Source organism: Antedon mediterranea, chromosome 6, assembly GCF_964355755.1.
Source record: "Antedon mediterranea chromosome 6, ecAntMedi1.1, whole genome shotgun sequence".
NCBI classification, from domain to species: Eukaryota; Metazoa; Echinodermata; class Crinoidea; order Comatulida; family Antedonidae; genus Antedon; species Antedon mediterranea.
In genome coordinates this window covers 20227748-20245602 of record NC_092675.1, presented here as the reverse complement: position 1 = coordinate 20245602, position 17855 = coordinate 20227748, and the positions used below count along the sequence as shown (strand labels likewise).

Sequence of the window (17855 nt, the reverse complement as noted above, 5' to 3'; positions counted from 1 at the left end):
TAATTTTATTTAAAGATGGATAAAATTGTCATTGATAATGTCAATATCCTTCCTTCTTTGGTCAGCGTTGATAATTTAAATTATGCTGTACTCTGTAGCCTGTCTCAATAATGCCAGATTGGGAAAAATAATGCCAAATCCCCAAAATGTGGAGGTATATTCAGAGTGTCATTTCGACGATCGAACATTCTCTACTTCTACGGAGCGCCATTTATGCCTTTATTTACTTCCGAAATAGAAATAGAAATAGTACTACGGTAACTGGTTCAGTGGACCAAATTTAGCAACAGTGGAGCACAGTAATATAAAATAGAAATAAGTCACTAAGTTGATTGGTGGAATGTTTGTGAATATTTGAAGACGTTTGTCATGTGACACGTCTTCATAACGAGGCTGTCATTCATAGGCGTATACGTACGCAGTGACGGTGTGCGTTTATACACATCAACAAGTGTATACGGACGGTGCTTTATTTAACGTCAATTTAAACTATTATTGGTTGAAGGTTCTTTGTAAATTCTTTTATTAATGACATATTAGGATATTTTTAAAATAATTTATATAATCTATTTTTTACTTGTTTTTTAGTTTTAAACTTATGTGTTAGAGAAAAGATATTAGTTAAATTGTTGTTTTTTGGAGTTTCTAATTGTGTTATATATTATTATTATTATTTATCTCTCTTTAAAAAAAAACCAATATTCATTAAAAAAAAATATCCGACGAGGTTCGAACCCCAGCCGATAGCACTCAAAACGGAGTATTACCCGTTACGCCACCAAGTACATGACTGAAAAGCTGATAATAGTCTATTTATACGTGTATTACGTAATTGATCATTACGTCATAAATATCCTATTAACCTTGCTAAAACCAAAATGATCAGTAATTTAGCTCAGTCGTCTGAGCGTCGTGTTAACACACGTATGTCGTGGGTTCGTTTTTCACAAAGCGATATATTTCCGCGAATCGAACATCCTATGAACTCTGATGTTAGGTCGGTATGTCATTTTTTCGTGTCAAAAAGCACAATAGATGAAAATATTTATACGCATTGCGTTCTCGCGAAATAAAATATTTGCTTAGTGGACAATACACTTTGAATAAAACTTTTAATAGGTGTGTTTTTCCATTTCCAATACGTTAATGTCATGTTTCTTGGAAACGTTACTTCGTTTTATGTGTATCAACAAATGCAACAGTATGGAGGCCTACAAGAATATTAATTCTGTTTTTCAGTTCGATAATTTTATCATTAATTAATTTCATAGTTATAGTTTCAATTAAATTAAAACGGCGAAGAAGAAAAAAAGAAGAAATGTAGGTCTATGGTTTAAAAAAAAGACTCACAGGTACAGTATACCCACTCGATCACATTCATAAATTTGATGCCATTATGATATTGTGCATATCGCAGATGATCGAACAACATTTTAAGGCGAACAGCAATGCGGAATAAATACACCCAAAATAAGTACTATAAGTACCGTACAAGCTTAGTTCCTATTTGAACGCAAGGTGTGACATAGGCGTAACGGGATTGTGAATTGACCAATCACAAGCGACAGTTCGGATGATCCATCGCGACGTGATTGGTCAAATTACTGGCGGTGCGCTTTCGTCCAAAAATAGGAACCGAGTTATATGACTTGCGGACTAGGAATACATCGTCTAACTTTAAATGTATTCGTCGTAATTGTAAAACATAATACTGCATGAACATTCAGATTTTTATACACGCTTGCTACCCCTGAAATTTGGCCTAGATTTTAGTCCTCTTGAGGTTCTACTGTGACGTCGGTTTTCTCGTGCTACATTTTCTGGGCATATTCACTTCAATTGTAATAGCGTCTTGAGCACTTTTAGTGTATATGTGCGCTATATAAATTGTTATATTATTCAATTATATTACAATAGAACCAATGTTGTACTTGAATATTCAAGTAACGTCAACATAGGTAAGCAGAATCAAGGTAACCACTATCACTGATGAAGACAAGTTAGATGACGAGAATAGAGGCCGTTTCTTTATTTTGTTCGCACCAAAGATTCAGTGTATTTTAAATTCTACTTGCCAAATGTTAGAGTAGTGTCGACTAGAGACCACCACCGCTAAAATTAAGAGTCGTGGTGGTCCGTGTTCACGAACGGATTTTGTTTGAGAATCGAATTATTTTCTATTATACGACGAATATTCAGTACAAGTCAAATATTAAAGCGCATCATTAAGCATAATATTCTAAGCCTATTCTACAAGTTTTACACACCCTGCTGGCCACGGAAATGAGTTTTCTTTAACCGTTTTAAGTTTACGTGACTGTTGAAAAGTCGGCTTTTGTGAGATAAAGTGTCTTTCTCTATAAATTAACTAAAATAATAGAAAACACTGCAGAATTGATCATAATTTCCCCAGGCACTTGCTAAATATCATGTATTCAGCGGAGTTTCGTTGTCGACTTTGCTGTTTTAAAAATTAACCCTAGGGCCTATCGACTCGAGAGAAGAAGATACCACGAGTGCATTACACCGGATACTTCGCGGCATTAATAACAACAAATATTTATTGCGACTAGCTAGTTACATCGGAAATTCGTCGGTTTTGCGGGGGGAAGGGGTTGGGTTGATGTAAAAATATAAAATGCGAAGGCTACGATGAAAGACGTTCACAAAAGCATTAAAATTAAAGTAACTCCAGGGATAAAATATAAACTTTAAATAACCCCACTTTATTATTCGTCAGCGGTAAAGAACAACGCGCATCGTGAAATAATCCCCCCTTAAAAAAATGCCCGGAATTACCCTTTTTAAGACAATCCAATCTAGTGATGATATCGCGTTGTGTCGCAATTCTGCGTTGAGCAGGGACAGCTACATGTTAACCACTTGAGAACCCATGTAGCCTACACCACTTGAGAACCCCTTTACAAACTTAGACGACGAAGAAATGATCAGTGCTTTATAGCAGGATGGCTTTTAGTTTTTGAGTGGCTTTAGTTTAATCAAAATAATAATAGATAAAACACGTTCCATTTATCCAATATAGTAAAAAGCCGTCTGAATGTTACACCAGATGCGAGTACCGTGGTAGCCTATATCAATTTCTTTCGGAAAAATGTCATCCATAGGTCTACATTGATTTACTATAGGTAGACCGCCCAAATGTAGTCAAACTGAGCTTCCCTTATGATACCCCCATGGTATTGGCGCGTGTGATAGCAAAAATATGTACTATTTGTAAAACGAACAGCTAAGAGTGGAAAATTTAGATTGGATCAAAGATGGCAGATAATTAATTAATTTAGATGTAGTATTAAAACCCTTCCCAGTGCAATTCCGTTTTTTACTCGTGGTGGATGCGCAAAATGTATAAGTTTGTGTAACGAACAAAGTGCAAACTTTCCTATTTTTACATTCGTCCACGCCACTACACAAGTGATGTAGTTTTAATTACATTATTTATTACTATTTGGTTTTTAAATTAAATTCGAACAAAAAACCCACACTGCATGTGTGCTTTATACCTTTATACCCCCCCCCCTTTTTTTTTTTCTTAAAACAATCATTTCTTACCATATGTTACCCAAGTATTTGATGCTACTATTCATGTTTGCGTATTCAGAAATATTACAGTAAACAATATATCCATCTCTTTAAGACTAAACGATTTCACAAAGACAAAAACAGTTTTTTTGAGTATTTGGATTAAATCCTGATAAGTCACATGAAAGGACCCTAACGGAAAAAAGCTCCTAATCTTCCTTATAGGCTATTTTGAATATTTTCTACAAATGTATTTTTGTAATGAGTTTATGTAATGTTATAATTTGGTACGTGGCCTATTTTTAAAATGATTTTTCAAATTAATTCAACCAAGCATACCTTCCAATATAATAAATTTATAATAAATGTGTTTAAAAAAATCTTGTTATAATTAAGTTTCCAGAATGTACAGTATGCCCCAACAACTGAAAAAGCCTATCGATATTTTAAGTACTAATATACAGGGTGTATGTAATTATTATTATGTGTTTATTTGCATTAGGACAGCAATTAAGAAACAGTATTATTTTTTACCTGATATTAAGAATGTTTTATTGTGTTGTCTACACTAAATATATCGTTGTATATATAATATATGTATTTAAAAATAAAGTTTTATTTTTGGAATAAACTGTTTTTGTGCAGCACTTGTGTTTCGTACGGAAACTTGAATAAAGTGGGCTTAATAAAACTTTTTTAGAACCGGTCGTGGCAATGTTGCCAAAATATAATTTGGAAACATTTTTCACATATTAAAAGATGTATTGTCCCCCTGAAAAAAATAATTATTGAAATTTTTTGTTGTTGAATATTCCATTTTAATGTCACAAAATAGTTATCCACATTTACCAAAAAATCAGATCGAAAAAAATGTATTTAGGCCTACCTTAAAAAAACACTGCAAATTGAAAGCAAAAATTAGTCAAATTGACTGCTAGCCAATGTATTTTTGGTTGAATTTAACCATTTAGTTTGTCATTTTATAAATGAAACATAAAGTTTTTTTTTCTACGGAAGTGATTAACTTTATTAAAACTACAAAATAACCTATTCAAAGACTGATTTAATTAATCTTGATTTTTCATGTTTTTGGGGGACAATACATCTTTAAGAATACATTCAGGACTATGACAGCAAAATGAATGACGTGAAACTTTAACAGCAGCGGCTTGACAGTACACACAAGACACTTGATAGGCCGCCTTTTGACGTCATTTTGCCGCAAAGGCTTTCGATTTTTTAGCCTCCGTCTGTCTCTTTTTAGAAAATGAGAGCTGTGCATTAAATGAGGCGGCCATGACATTATTTCTTGTCTAGCTTCTAACATCCCCTGAGCTGCAGCAGTCACCGAAACGTTTCGGGCTGGTCCCTGGTCTGAATTTTATAAATAATTTGTTTGATCGGGATGTAGCACCGTCATTGCTCTCATTAAAAACAAATAATTACGACTCGTTTGTACACGATACAGACGCCACGGGCATGAAGAAATTGAAACAATCAATGATGAAAAGTAAGCAATGAAAACACAACGAAAGGTGTGGTTGTGTTGGTTGTTTCGCAAAAGTCTCTCTCTTTCATTTCGACCAAAATTACAGCTAATAAATGTCTAAACGGAATTGTCTACCATTTCATAATCATTTGTTTATGGTCGATGTACAAAACAGTGTATACAAAATATCACCAGCTGCCAAAACTGAAGTGAATTTCGAACTCAGATAACCAGAAGGAGGGACCATGCTATTACTGGGGCGTGGCTACCCTAATGACAAATAATAATAATAATTTCTCCATGTTTAAAAAAATGTATACCAGCCTGCAGGTGCCCGGAAATTAGACTTCGAAATATGGAAATATATAAATATATATATATGATTATCCTAAATTAATTTGACTCTCTAAATATCTCTCCTTCAAAATAAAATAAAAACAATTTATATTTATTTTTTTTAAAAATCCGTAGAGAATCGTTGAACCCCAGCTATTAGAGTTGAGAGAATTCAAACGATAGTTACTAGAGCACTATCTGTTATGCAACAATGTACATGAGTAATAAAGGGTGACAATAGTATAGTCTTATACGTCATAAATTTGCATATTCATGACGTAATTTTGAAGAAACGAATCTAGTTTTAGCCTTGCGATAAACCAGAGGGCCGGATAGCTCAGTCGGCAGAGCGTCGTGTTGAATCGATCTCTTGTCGGTCGGTGGAATAGAGTTAAAGCTATGCGAGCTTCTGTGTTTAGGGTTCACAGATTTAAACGTCCCCCTTTCCACCACACATCATGAGGCGATAACATCAAAGCATTTGATGTCGTGGTACCACAGATAACCATATCGTGCTAGGGAGCACACCACAATTTTGTTTTTGTTTGTGGCTTCCCGCTTCCTTTCAATCTCCTAAATTTTATTTTTGGCGCCCTCAATTTTAGGAATACTTAAGTTATGTCAGAAATATAAATAGAAATGTGTTAAGATTCCGATGCCTAGTCCCTCTATTTGTTTAAATACATATGCAATTGTAATAAATAATTTCCAAAAAGTTTTTTAAAAGTGTTACTACATATCTTACAATAATTTCTTAAATTTCAAGACTTGGATTGGTTGAGTTCGCATACTTAAAGTAATCATGGAGAAAAAGCTCAGCTTAACTTACCATACGTACAATGACAACATATACCACAAAACATGGTTTTTTAGTCGAGTCTCACAGAATATTCACAAAATAAAAATAGATGGACCTTCTTTATAATAATGGTGCTTTTTTTTCCTAAAAGATTTAAAGGATGAAGGTATATCGAGAAAAACCCACAATATAATAATTCAAGGTACTGTATATTTATTCATAAACACATCATACAATATCTTTATGTTGAATTCAACAAACATATATAAAATATGCAACAAATATAACATTTTAACGATCACAGCTCAAAAAACTTATTTTTAAACAGAAAATAAAACATCAAAAGAAAAAAAAACAATTACAAAAAAGTTCTCTAAAGCTATGTCTACACGTTTTAGTCTCATAAAGTTTGATAGTGTAGACAGAGCTGATAAGATATATTAGTTAGGCCTATACTATAATATTCAATGATATTGAAAATATAAAACAATTAAAGAGAAAAAAGATCACAAAACTTAATTATCAATGAACAATTCCATCCCACAATGTTTAAAATGTCTCTCCTGTGTGCACTCTCAAATGTCTTCTCCTGCCATTATGATTTTTTGATTTTTTTCCTGTGTGCACTCTCATTTGAGCTTTTAAGTGCCCATTCTGTTTGAATTTCTTCCCACAATGTTCACATTCATATGATGTCTCTTCTGTGTGCATTCTCAAATGTTTTTTCAGATTATCAATGTCTTTTAATTTCTTTTCACAATGTTCACATTCATACAAGTGTCTCTCCTGTGTGTATTTTCAAATGTTTTTTTCATATCCTCAGGTTGAATTTCATCCCACAATGTTCACATTCATATGGTGTCTCTCCTGTGTGTATTCTCAAATGTCTTCTCAAACTCCCAATCTGGTTGAATTTCTTCCCACAATGGTCACATTAAAATGGTGTCTCTCCTGTGTGTATTCTCAAATGAGTTTTCAAACTCTCAATCTGGTTAAATTTCTTTCCACAATGTTCACATTCATATGGTGTCTCTCCTGTGTGTATTCTTAAATGAGTTTTCAAACTCTCAATCTGGTTAAATTTCTTCCCACAATGTTCACATTCATATGGTGTCTCTCCTGTGTGTATTCTTAAATGAGTTTTCAAACTCTCAATATGGTTAAATTTCTTCCCACAATGTTCACATTCATATGGTGTCTCTCCTGTGTGTAATGTTTCCTCAAATTACTTTTATCTTTAAATTTCTTTCCACAATGTTCACATTCATATGGTGTCTCTCCTGTGTGTATTCTCAAATGTTTTTTTCAGATCGTCATTCTGGTTGAATTTCATCCCACAATGTTCACATTCATATGGTGTCTCTCCTGTGTGTATTCGCAAATGAATTTTCAAACTCCTAAACTGGTTGAATTTCTTTCCACAATGTTAACATTCATATGGTGTCTCTCCTGTGTGTATTCTCAAATGTCTTCTCAAATTCCCAGTCTGGTTAAATTTCTTTCCACAATGTTCACATTCAAATGGTGTCTCTCCTGTGTGTATTCTCAAATGTTTCCTCAAATTACTTTTATCTTTAAATTTCTTTCCACAATGTTCACATTCAAATGGTGTCTCTCCTGTGTGTATTCGCAAATGAGTTTTCAAACTCCCAATACGGTTGAATTTCTTCCCACAATGTTCACATTCATATGGTTTCTCTCCTTTGTGTATTCTCATGTTTTTTCAGATCGTCATTCTGGTTAAATTTCTTTCCACAATGTTCACATTCAAATGGTGTCTCTCCTGTGTGTATTCTCAAATGTTTCCTCAAATTACTTTTATCTTTAAATTTCTTTCCACAATGTTCACATTCAAAGTGTCTCTCCTGTGTGTATTCGCAAATGAGTTTTCAAACTCCCAATCTGGTTGAATTTCTTTCCACAATGTTCACATTCATATGGTGTCTCTCCTTTGTGTATTCTCAAATGTCTTCTCAAATTCCCAAAGTTGAATTTCTTTTTACAATGTTCACATTCATATGGTGTCTCTCCTGTGTGTATTCTCAAATGTCTTCCCAAATTCCCAATCAAGTTGAATTTCTTTTTACAATGTTCACATTCATATGGTGTCTCTCCTGTGTGTATTCTCAAATGTCTTCTCAAATTCCCAATCAAGTTGAATTTCTTTTTACAATGTTCACATTCATATGCTGTCTCTCCTGTGTGTTATATGTATTCTCAAATGTATTTTCAGATTGCTTTGAAGTTTGAATTTCTTTTTATGTTCACATTCATATGGTGTCTCTCCTGTGTGTATTTTCAAATGTCTTCTCAAATGTCATTTCTGCTTGAATTTCTTTCCACAATGTTCACATTCATATTATGGTCTCTCTCCTGTGTGTATTTTTAAATGTTTTTTCAGATAGTCATTCTGGTTGAATTTCTTTCAACAATGTTCACAATCATATGGTGTCTCTCCTGTGTGTATTTTCAAATCTTTTTTAAGATTGTCATTCTGGTTGAATTTCTTCTCACAATGTTTACTTTCATATGGTGTCTCTTCTGTGTGTACTCTCAGATGTTTTTTAAAATCTTTTTTGAAATCGTCATTCTGGTTGAATTTCTTCCCACAATGTTCACATTCATATGATGTCTCTTCTGTGTGCATTCTCAAATGTTTTTTCAGATTATCAATGTCTTTTAATTTCTTTTCACAATGTTCACATTCATACAAGTGTCTCTCCTGTGTGTATTTTCAAATGTTTTTTTCATATCGTCAGGTTGAATTTCATCCCACAATGTTCACATTCATATGGTGTCTCTCCTGTGTGTATTCTCAAACTCCCAATCTGGTTGAATTTCTTCCCACAATGGTCACATTAAAATGGTGTCTCTCCTGTGTGTATTCTCAAATGAGTTTTCAAACTCTCAATCTGGTTACATTTCTTTCCACAATGTTCAAATTCATATGGTTTCTCTCCTGTGTGTATTCTTAAATGAGTTTTCAAACTCTCAATCTGGTTAAATTTCTTCCCACAATGTTCACATTCATATGGTGTCTCTCCTGTGTGTATTCTTAAATGAGTTTTCAAACTCTCAATATGGTTAAATTTCTTCCCACAATGTTCACATTCATATGGTGTCTCTCCTGTGTGTAATGTTTCCTCAAATTACTTTTATCTTTAAATTTCTTTCCACAATGTTCACATTCATATGGTGTCTCTCCTGTGTGTAATGTTTCCTCAAATTACTTTTATCTTTAAATTTCTTCCCACAATGTTCACGTTCATATGGTGTCTCTCCTGTGTGTATTCTCAAATGTTTTTTTCAGATCGTCATTCTGGTTGAATTTCATCCCACAATGTTCACATTCATATGGTGTCTCTCCTGTGTGTATTCGCAAATGAATTTTCAAACTCCTAAACTGGTTGAATTTCTTTCCACAATGTTAACATTCATATGGTGTCTCTCCTCTGTGTATTCTCAAATGCCTTTCAAACTCTCAATCTGGTTAAATTTCTTTCCACAATGTTCACATTCATATGGTGTCTCTCCTGTGTGTATTCTTAAATGAGTTTTTAAACTCTCAATCTGGTTAAAGATGTATTGTCCCTTGAAACACAAAAAAATGAAGGTCAAAATATTCTAAATTTAAATTGGCCATATCAAAGTAATATTAAAGTTATTCACTTAAAGTCGAAAATTCGAGCCAAAAACAACAAGTTTACGTAATTAACAGGTAAATTAATTTGATTACATTTGTCTGGAAAATCGTCTCGAGCGAAAGTAAACAAAGATTTCAAACCGCGAGTACGCATTATGCATATGCTAATTAGGATTGTTTACAACTCGTCACAGTTCAGAAGGTATTTTCACACAGATCGTGAGGAAGTTTTATGACTATGCATACAGAGTAGCCTAACAAGCGCGTTTCATTATGGGATATGTTTTGATTGAAAACTTTGACTGGAAGTCAAAGTTATTTTTTTAACAAAAAAACGTCTGTATTTCAGTTAAATGATTTTTTTTTCGACAAATTTTTGGTGATAGTTAATAACTATTATGATACTTCAAAATGACCCACCTTTTTTCGAAATCTTTTATTTTTTATTTTTTTAGAATTAGTCAAAGGGACAATACATCTTTAAATTTATTTCCACAATGTTCACATTCAAATGGTGTCTCTCCTGTGTGTATTCTTAAATGAGTTTTCAAACTCTCAATCTGGTTAAATTTCTTTCCACAATGTTCACATTCAAATGGTGTCTCTCCTGTGTGTATTCTTAAATGAGTTTTCAAACTCTCAATCTGGTTAAATTTCTTTCCACAATGTTCACATTCAAATGGTTTCTCTCCTGTGTGTATTCTTAAATGAGTTTTCAAACTCTCAATCTGGTTAAATTTCTTCCCACAATGTTCACATTCATATGGTGTCTCTCCTGTGTGTATTCTTAAATGAGTTTTCAAACTCTCAATATGGTTAAATTTCTTCCCACAATGTTCACATTCATATGGTGTCTCTCCTGTGTGTAATGTTTCCTCAAATTACTTTTATCTTTAAATTTCTTTCCACAATGTTCACATTCATATGGTGTCTCTCCTGTGTGTATTCTCAAATGTTTTTTTCAGATCGTCATTCTGGTTGAATTTCATCCCACAATGTTCACATTCATATGGTGTCTCTCCTGTGTGTATTCGCAAATGAATTTTCAAACTCCTAAACTGGTTGAATTTCTTTCCACAATGTTAACATTCATATGGTGTCTCTCCTGTGTGTATTCTCAAATGTCTTCTCAAATTCCCAGTCTGGTTAAATTTCTTTCCACAATGTTCACATTCAAATGGTGTCTCTCCTGTGTGTATTCTCAAATGTTTCCTCAAATTACTTTTATCTTTAAATTTCTTTCCACAATGTTCACATTCAAATGGTGTCTCTCCTGTGTGTATTCGCAAATGAGTTTTCAAACTCCCAATACGGTTGAATTTCTTCCCACAATGTTCACATTCATATGGTTTCTCTCCTTTGTGTATTCTCATATGTTTTTTCAGATCGTCATTCTGGTTAAATTTCTTTCCACAATGTTCACATTCAAATGGTGTCTCTCCTGTGTGTATTCTCAAATGTTTCCTCAAATTACTTTTATCTTTAAATTTCTTTCCACAATGTTCACATTCAAAGTGTCTCTCCTGTGTGTATTCGCAAATGAGTTTTCAAACTCCCAATCTGGTTGAATTTCTTTCCACAATGTTCACATTCATATGGTGTCTCTCCTGTGTGTATTCGCAAATGGCTTCTCAAACTCCCAATCTGGTTGAATTTCTTCCCACAATGTTCACATTCATATGGTGTCTCTCCTGTGTGTATTCTTAAATGAGTTTTCAAACTCTCAATCTGGTTAAATTTCTTCCCACAATGTTCACATTCATATGGTGTCTCTCCTGTGTGTATTCTTAAATGAGTTTTCAAACTCTCAATATGGTTAAATTTCTTCCCACAATGTTCACATTCATATGGTGTCTCTCCTGTGTGTAATGTTTCCTCAAATTACTTTTATCTTTAAATTTCTTTCCACAATGTTCACATTCATATGGTGTCTCTCCTGTGTGTATTCTCAAATGTTTCCTAAAATTACTTTTATCTTTAAATTTCTTTCCACAATGTTCACATTCATATGGTGTCTCTCCTGTGTGTATTCTCAAATGTTTTTTTCAGATCGTCATTCTGGTTGAATTTCATCCCACAATGTTCACATTCATATGGTGTCTCTCCTGTGTGTATTCGCAAATGAATTTTCAAACTCCTAAACTGGTTGAATTTCTTTCCACAATGTTAACATTCATATGGTGTCTCTCCTGTGTGTATTCTCAAATGTCTTCTCAAATTCCCAGTCTGGTTAAATTTCTTTCCACAATGTTCACATTCAAATGGTGTCTCTCCTGTGTGTATTCTCAAATGTTTCCTCAAATTACTTTTATCTTTAAATTTCTTTCCACAATGTTCACATTCAAATGGTGTCTCTCCTGTGTGTATTCGCAAATGAGTTTTCAAACTCCCAATACGGTTGAATTTCTTCCCACAATGTTCACATTCATATGGTTTCTCTCCTTTGTGTATTCTCATATGTTTTTTCAGATCGTCATTCTGGTTAAATTTCTTTCCACAATGTTCACATTCAAATGGTGTCTCTCCTGTGTGTATTCTCAAATGTTTCCTCAAATTACTTTTATCTTTAAATTTCTTTCCACAATGTTCACATTCAAAGTGTCTCTCCTGTGTGTATTCGCAAATGAGTTTTCAAACTCCCAATCTGGTTGAATTTCTTTCCACAATGTTCACATTCATATGGTGTCTCTCCTGTGTGTATTCGCAAATGGCTTCTCAAACTCCCAATCTGGTTGAATTTCTTCCCACAATGTTCACATTCATATGGTGTCTCTCCTGTGTGTATTCTTAAATGAGTTTTCAAACTCTCAATCTGGTTAAATTTCTTCCCACAATGTTCACATTCATATGGTGTCTCTCCTGTGTGTATTCTTAAATGAGTTTTCAAACTCTCAATATGGTTAAATTTCTTCCCACAATGTTCACATTCATATGGTGTCTCTCCTGTGTGTAATGTTTCCTCAAATTACTTTTATCTTTAAATTTCTTTCCACAATGTTCACATTCATATGGTGTCTCTCCTGTGTGTATTCTCAAATGTTTCCTAAAATTACTTTTATCTTTAAATTTCTTTCCACAATGTTCACATTCATATGGTGTCTCTCCTGTGTGTATTCTTAAATGTCTCCTCAAATTACTTTTATCTTTAAATTTCTTCCCACAATGTTCACATTCAAATGGTGTCTCTCCTGTGTGTATTCGCAAATGAGTTTTCAAACTCCCAATACGGTTGAATTTCTTCCCACAATGTTCACATTCATATGGTTTCTCTCCTGTGTGTATTCTCATATGTTTTTTCAGATCGTCATTCTGGTTAAATTTCTTTCCACAATGTTCACATTCAAATGGTGTCTCTCCTGTGTGTATTCTTAAATGTCTCCTCAAATTACTTTTATCTTTAAATTTCTTCCCACAATGTTCACATTCATATGGTGTCTCTTCTGTGTGTATTCTCATATGTTTTTTCAGATCGTCATTCTGGTTGAATTTCTTCCCACAATGTTCACATTCATATGGTTTCTCTCCTGTGTGTATTCTCATATGTCTTTTCAAATTACTTTTATATTTAAATTTCTTCCCACAATGTTCACATTCATATGGTTTCTCTCCTGTGTGTATTCTCATATGTCTTTTCAGATCGTCATTTTGGTTGAATTTCTTCCTACAGTGTTCACATTCATATGGTGTCTTTTCTGTGTGCATTTTCAAATGTTTTTTCAATTTGTCATTCTGGTTGAATTTCTTCCCACAATGTTCACATTCATATGGTGTCTCTTCTTTGTGCATTTTTAAATGTTTTTTCAGATCGTCATTCTGGTTGAATTTCTTCCCACAATGTTCACATTCATATGGTTTCTCTCCTGTGTGCATTCTCATATGTTTTTTCAAACTGTCATTCCGGTTGAATTTCTTCCCACAATGTTCACATTCATATGGTTTCTCTCCTGTGTGCATTCTCAAATGTTTTTTCAGAACATCATTGTCTTTGAATTTCTTCCCACAATGTTCACATTCATATGGTGTCTCTTCTGTGTGCATTCTCAAATGTTTTTTCAGATCATCATTGTCTTTGAATTTCTTCCCACAATGTTCACATTCATATGGTGTCCCTTCTGTGTGTATTCTCATATGTTTTCTCAGATCGTCATTCTGGTTGAATTTCTTCCCACAATGTTCACATTCATATGGTTTCTCTCCTGTGTGTATTCTCATATGTCTTTTCAGATCGTCATTTTGGTTGAATTTCTTCCTACAGTGTTCACATTCATATGGTGTCTTTTCTGTGTGCATTTTCAAATGTTTTTTCAAATCGTCATTCTGGTTGAATTTCTTTCCACAATGTACACATTCATATGGCGTCTCTTGTGTGTACTCTCCCAAATGTCTGCTCCATCCACTATTTAAATCTAGACAAAGTCTAACAATGTTCACTTGACATCGAAGAAATTTAAACTCTTGGTGTGTTTGAAGTTTATCTCCACAATGTTCACATTTGTATAAATTCATTATTCACAGATGGCATAAGTACTGTAAGCCTGACTTGCCCCGGTTGTCAACCGCTGGGTATTGGTACACTTTCAAGAAGTCACTGAAAAAAAGAAATTACATTCATAAAAAAAATCACTGAAATTAAAATTGTGTACAAAATTATATTGTAAATAAATAAAAACATCATTTGAAAGTATAGTTTGAATTTACAGTAGGAGTCTAGGACAAATAACAACTCAAATCAAGTTGATCCAGAATTAAGTAACCCGAATTGTACCTGGGACGCAGAAATTCAGGCCGGTTTAAACAACGTAAAAAGTCAACCCGGTCGCTGAACCACACGGGTAAAGGGCCCGTCTGCACGGTTCCAGTCTGGCGCTGGCAAAGCCAATGTTTCATTTTTACGCGGCCATGCGCATATCGATTGGCGCATAGCCATGTGGAGCATAGTGAAAACGAAACATTGCCGTTCGATTCGCCGAACCAGAACCATGCCGGAACAGGTGTGAAAGGCCCTTAAGTGATGTGCAATGTATTCCGCATCAAGTCAACCTGGAAAAAACTTATGTACTTGCGTATTCGCGGTGTAAACAGTCCAGCGTATTTTTCCGGTTGGTTGCTATCCTTGCTCACTATAGTATTTAATTTACATACAATTAAGACAGATTTTTTTTCTTTTTTCACATATTAAATAATTAAATTAAATGTATAGTTATTTGTTCGTTATTTTTTTTCAGAAATATTATTTTTCACGAGTAGACACAATTTGTTTGTATTGCCATAAAAAAAGTAAGGTGATAATGAGCAGACCGTTACAGGGTGTCTCTTCATCCATGAGAGGGCGATATTTCAATTAATCTAGAACATTTACACGGGTTGGTATTTTGCAGTGTAAATACACGCAACCAGTGTCTGACACTTTCCGGGTTCTGAATCAGGTGTGAAATGGAAATTTATGTGCTACGGTTGTAGAAACACAACAGGTTATAAAGCTAAGGTTAGTGAGATGTTATCCGACGACCAAGTATATGAACAACTCAAATCAAACCCCACTCCAAAATATAAACGTGCTTTGGTGAACACCCTAAATAGATTGCTTAAGTGAAAAAATCACATATGGGGAAAAATGTAAATTATTCCCGACAGCGGAAAAAACTCCGAGGCTATATTGCACACCTAAAATTCATAAACCAAATTGGCCTTTGAGGCAAATCGTTGACGGCATAGACTCCATTTACTATGAGGTGTCCAAATTTCTAAGAGATATTCTAAAACCAATGGTTGGCAACACCACACACTCAATAAACAACTCTAAAGAACTAGCCACCGAACTAAAAGATCTTCATGTGTCACCTAACCAAACCTTTGTTTCTTTTGATGTAGTGTCTTTGTTTACAAAAACCCCTACAGAAAAATCACTGGAAATAATATATGAATGCTTGAGGGCTGACCAAACGCTACAAAACCGTACAAAACTGAAAGTAGAAGATGTTATGAAACTGTTGTCTCTGGTCGTGAACACCGCATACTTTAGTTTTGGAAACATCATATACAGGCAAAAATCTGGCATAGCTATGGGAAGTCCAATTAACCCAATCGTTGCTAACCTGTTTTTAGAATGGTTGGAGACTGAGGCCATAAGCAGGGCAAATGACAACATCAGACCCACTTATTGGCGAAGGTATGTAGATGATGTGTTAGCTGTAGTCAAAAAAGAATCTATAGAAGATCTTAACAAACATCTTAACACCATAGACCCTACTAAAAGTATCAAGTTTACTACAGAAAGAATTACCGATAACACTCTTCCGTTCTTGGACTGCCTCATCACCCTAAAAACTGACGGTACTACAAAAACTTCGATTTACAGGAAACCCACACATACTGACCAATACTTAAACTTCAAATCAAAAAGGCATCCTCTTGAGCACAAGCTGAGCGTCATCAACACACTAGTGGACAGATGCCAAAACATTGTAACAACACAGCAGAGCAAAAGAGAAGAGATGAAGCACATCCAAAAGGTACTTAATTAATATATGTGAATATCCAAATTGGGCCATCAATAGAGTGATACACAAAAAAAAAGAAAATAGCCAGAAAAAAGGAGAAAACAAACAAGACATGCGTGGCAGCGTAGCTTTACCCTATGTGAGAGGGCTATCCGAAAAGATACGTAGAACGCTCACTAGCCATAAAATTAACTCTTACTTCGTACCCCAAAACAAATTAAGATCGCATCTAGTACACCCAAAAGATAAGATTAAGCCGGAGGACACAAGTGGAGTAGTGTATGGTGTACCCTGTATGAATTGCAACTTAATATACATAGGAGAAACTGGTAGAAAACTGGGAAACAGAATAAAAGAACATAAAAAAGATGTAGAAGATCACATGAAAGGAGTCATGACAAGGTCAAGCAGAATGTCACAATCAAACATTACACATAAATCTGCAATCACAGACCATGCTATAAAGGAAAACCATACACCTAATTGGGAGGCGAAAGTGTTAAAGAAAGAGGGAAACATCAACAAGAGAGGATGGCAAGAAGCAATTACAATTAGAAAAACTGGAAACAACATGAACAGAGACCAAGGAGGAAAGTGGCTGCCACACATATATGATGACCTGTTAGAAGTGAGACGGCCGGCCGGGGCGGACCCCCCTGGGATTCACCCAGATGTATTAAAGAAATAACTCAGAGAGGGCGCATGTCACAACAACATCACGTGACTATGCCATGATCAGTGTCGGCAAACCAAGCTGAAACCACTACCTTGAAAAAGTGCGATGCTAACGCACGAAACGTTTGTAAAGTTTTAACGTTTATTTCCACCTTCATGAAAAACGAAAATTTGATTTCAAAAAGAGCTTTATTATATTACTAGATTATGAAGTTTGATTAGATAATTGTTTAATTATTATTAACGGAAAGTATAAAGACATACGCAACACTGCAACCCTTATACATTGACTGTTAATGAGGTACCGATACTCCCTACTAAAATAATTATACAAAACACTGTAACAGTATGCCATTCAATCAGGTTCAACTACTAGTCCTAACCTACTAGTCCAAAATAATTTATGTCCCTTATAACCATTACATTGTGACACTGTACATGCTGTTCTGTATGTTAATAACACAAACTAAATCATTACATAAACCTACATGGTTAAATCATAATTGTATAACAAGAAAATTGTAATATTGATTTTTACTTACACTACAGTTAACAAATTACAAAATTGAGTTTTGGTAATGTTAATTTTAAAGAAACTCTGCAGAAAAGACTATGATGTTCACAGCACTGATGTTATAATAGAAGTGAATTGTAGAGATTAAGATAACTTGATACATGATATCTGTCTTTGTTTACATACCTATGCCCAATATTTATGAGGTGTGAGTACAAGACCTCGCATATTTAATTAGCTGTAGAACCTCATATACTTAATACACTACACTAAAACATAGTCAATTGACTATGAATAAAACAAAAATTAAAACTGCAAAACTATACAATAATAAAAGGAAGAGAACACTTTCACATAGC

General features: G+C 34.2%; 2 protein-coding genes across 2 annotated transcripts; both read left to right on the top strand.

Moving 5' to 3' along the window:
- The first annotated feature begins 15572 nt into the window (after positions 1-15572).
- Positions 15573-16331, top strand: LOC140052465 (uncharacterized). The gene has a single exon (XM_072098076.1). The coding sequence runs from the start codon at positions 15573-15575 to the stop codon at positions 16329-16331; it is 759 nt and encodes a 252-aa protein (XP_071954177.1).
- An 88-nt stretch (positions 16332-16419) lies between these two features.
- Positions 16420-17644, top strand: LOC140052464 (uncharacterized). Its single transcript, XM_072098075.1, has 2 exons — positions 16420-16935; positions 17576-17644. The coding sequence occupies exons 1-2, from the start codon at positions 16420-16422 to the stop codon at positions 17642-17644; spliced, it is 585 nt and encodes a 194-aa protein (XP_071954176.1).
- The last annotated feature ends 211 nt before the right edge of the window (positions 17645-17855 follow it).

Coding starts and splice junctions, on each gene's coding strand:
- LOC140052465 (XM_072098076.1), top strand. CDS start 15,573: ATGGTTGGCAACACCACACACTCAATAAACAACTCTAAAGAACTAGCC.
- LOC140052464 (XM_072098075.1), top strand. CDS start 16,420: ATGCGTGGCAGCGTAGCTTTACCCTATGTGAGAGGGCTATCCGAAAAG. Junction 16,936..17,575: donor TATATGATGACCTGTTAGAA/GTGAGACGGCCG, acceptor TTAATTTTAAAG/AAACTCTGCAGAAAAGACTA.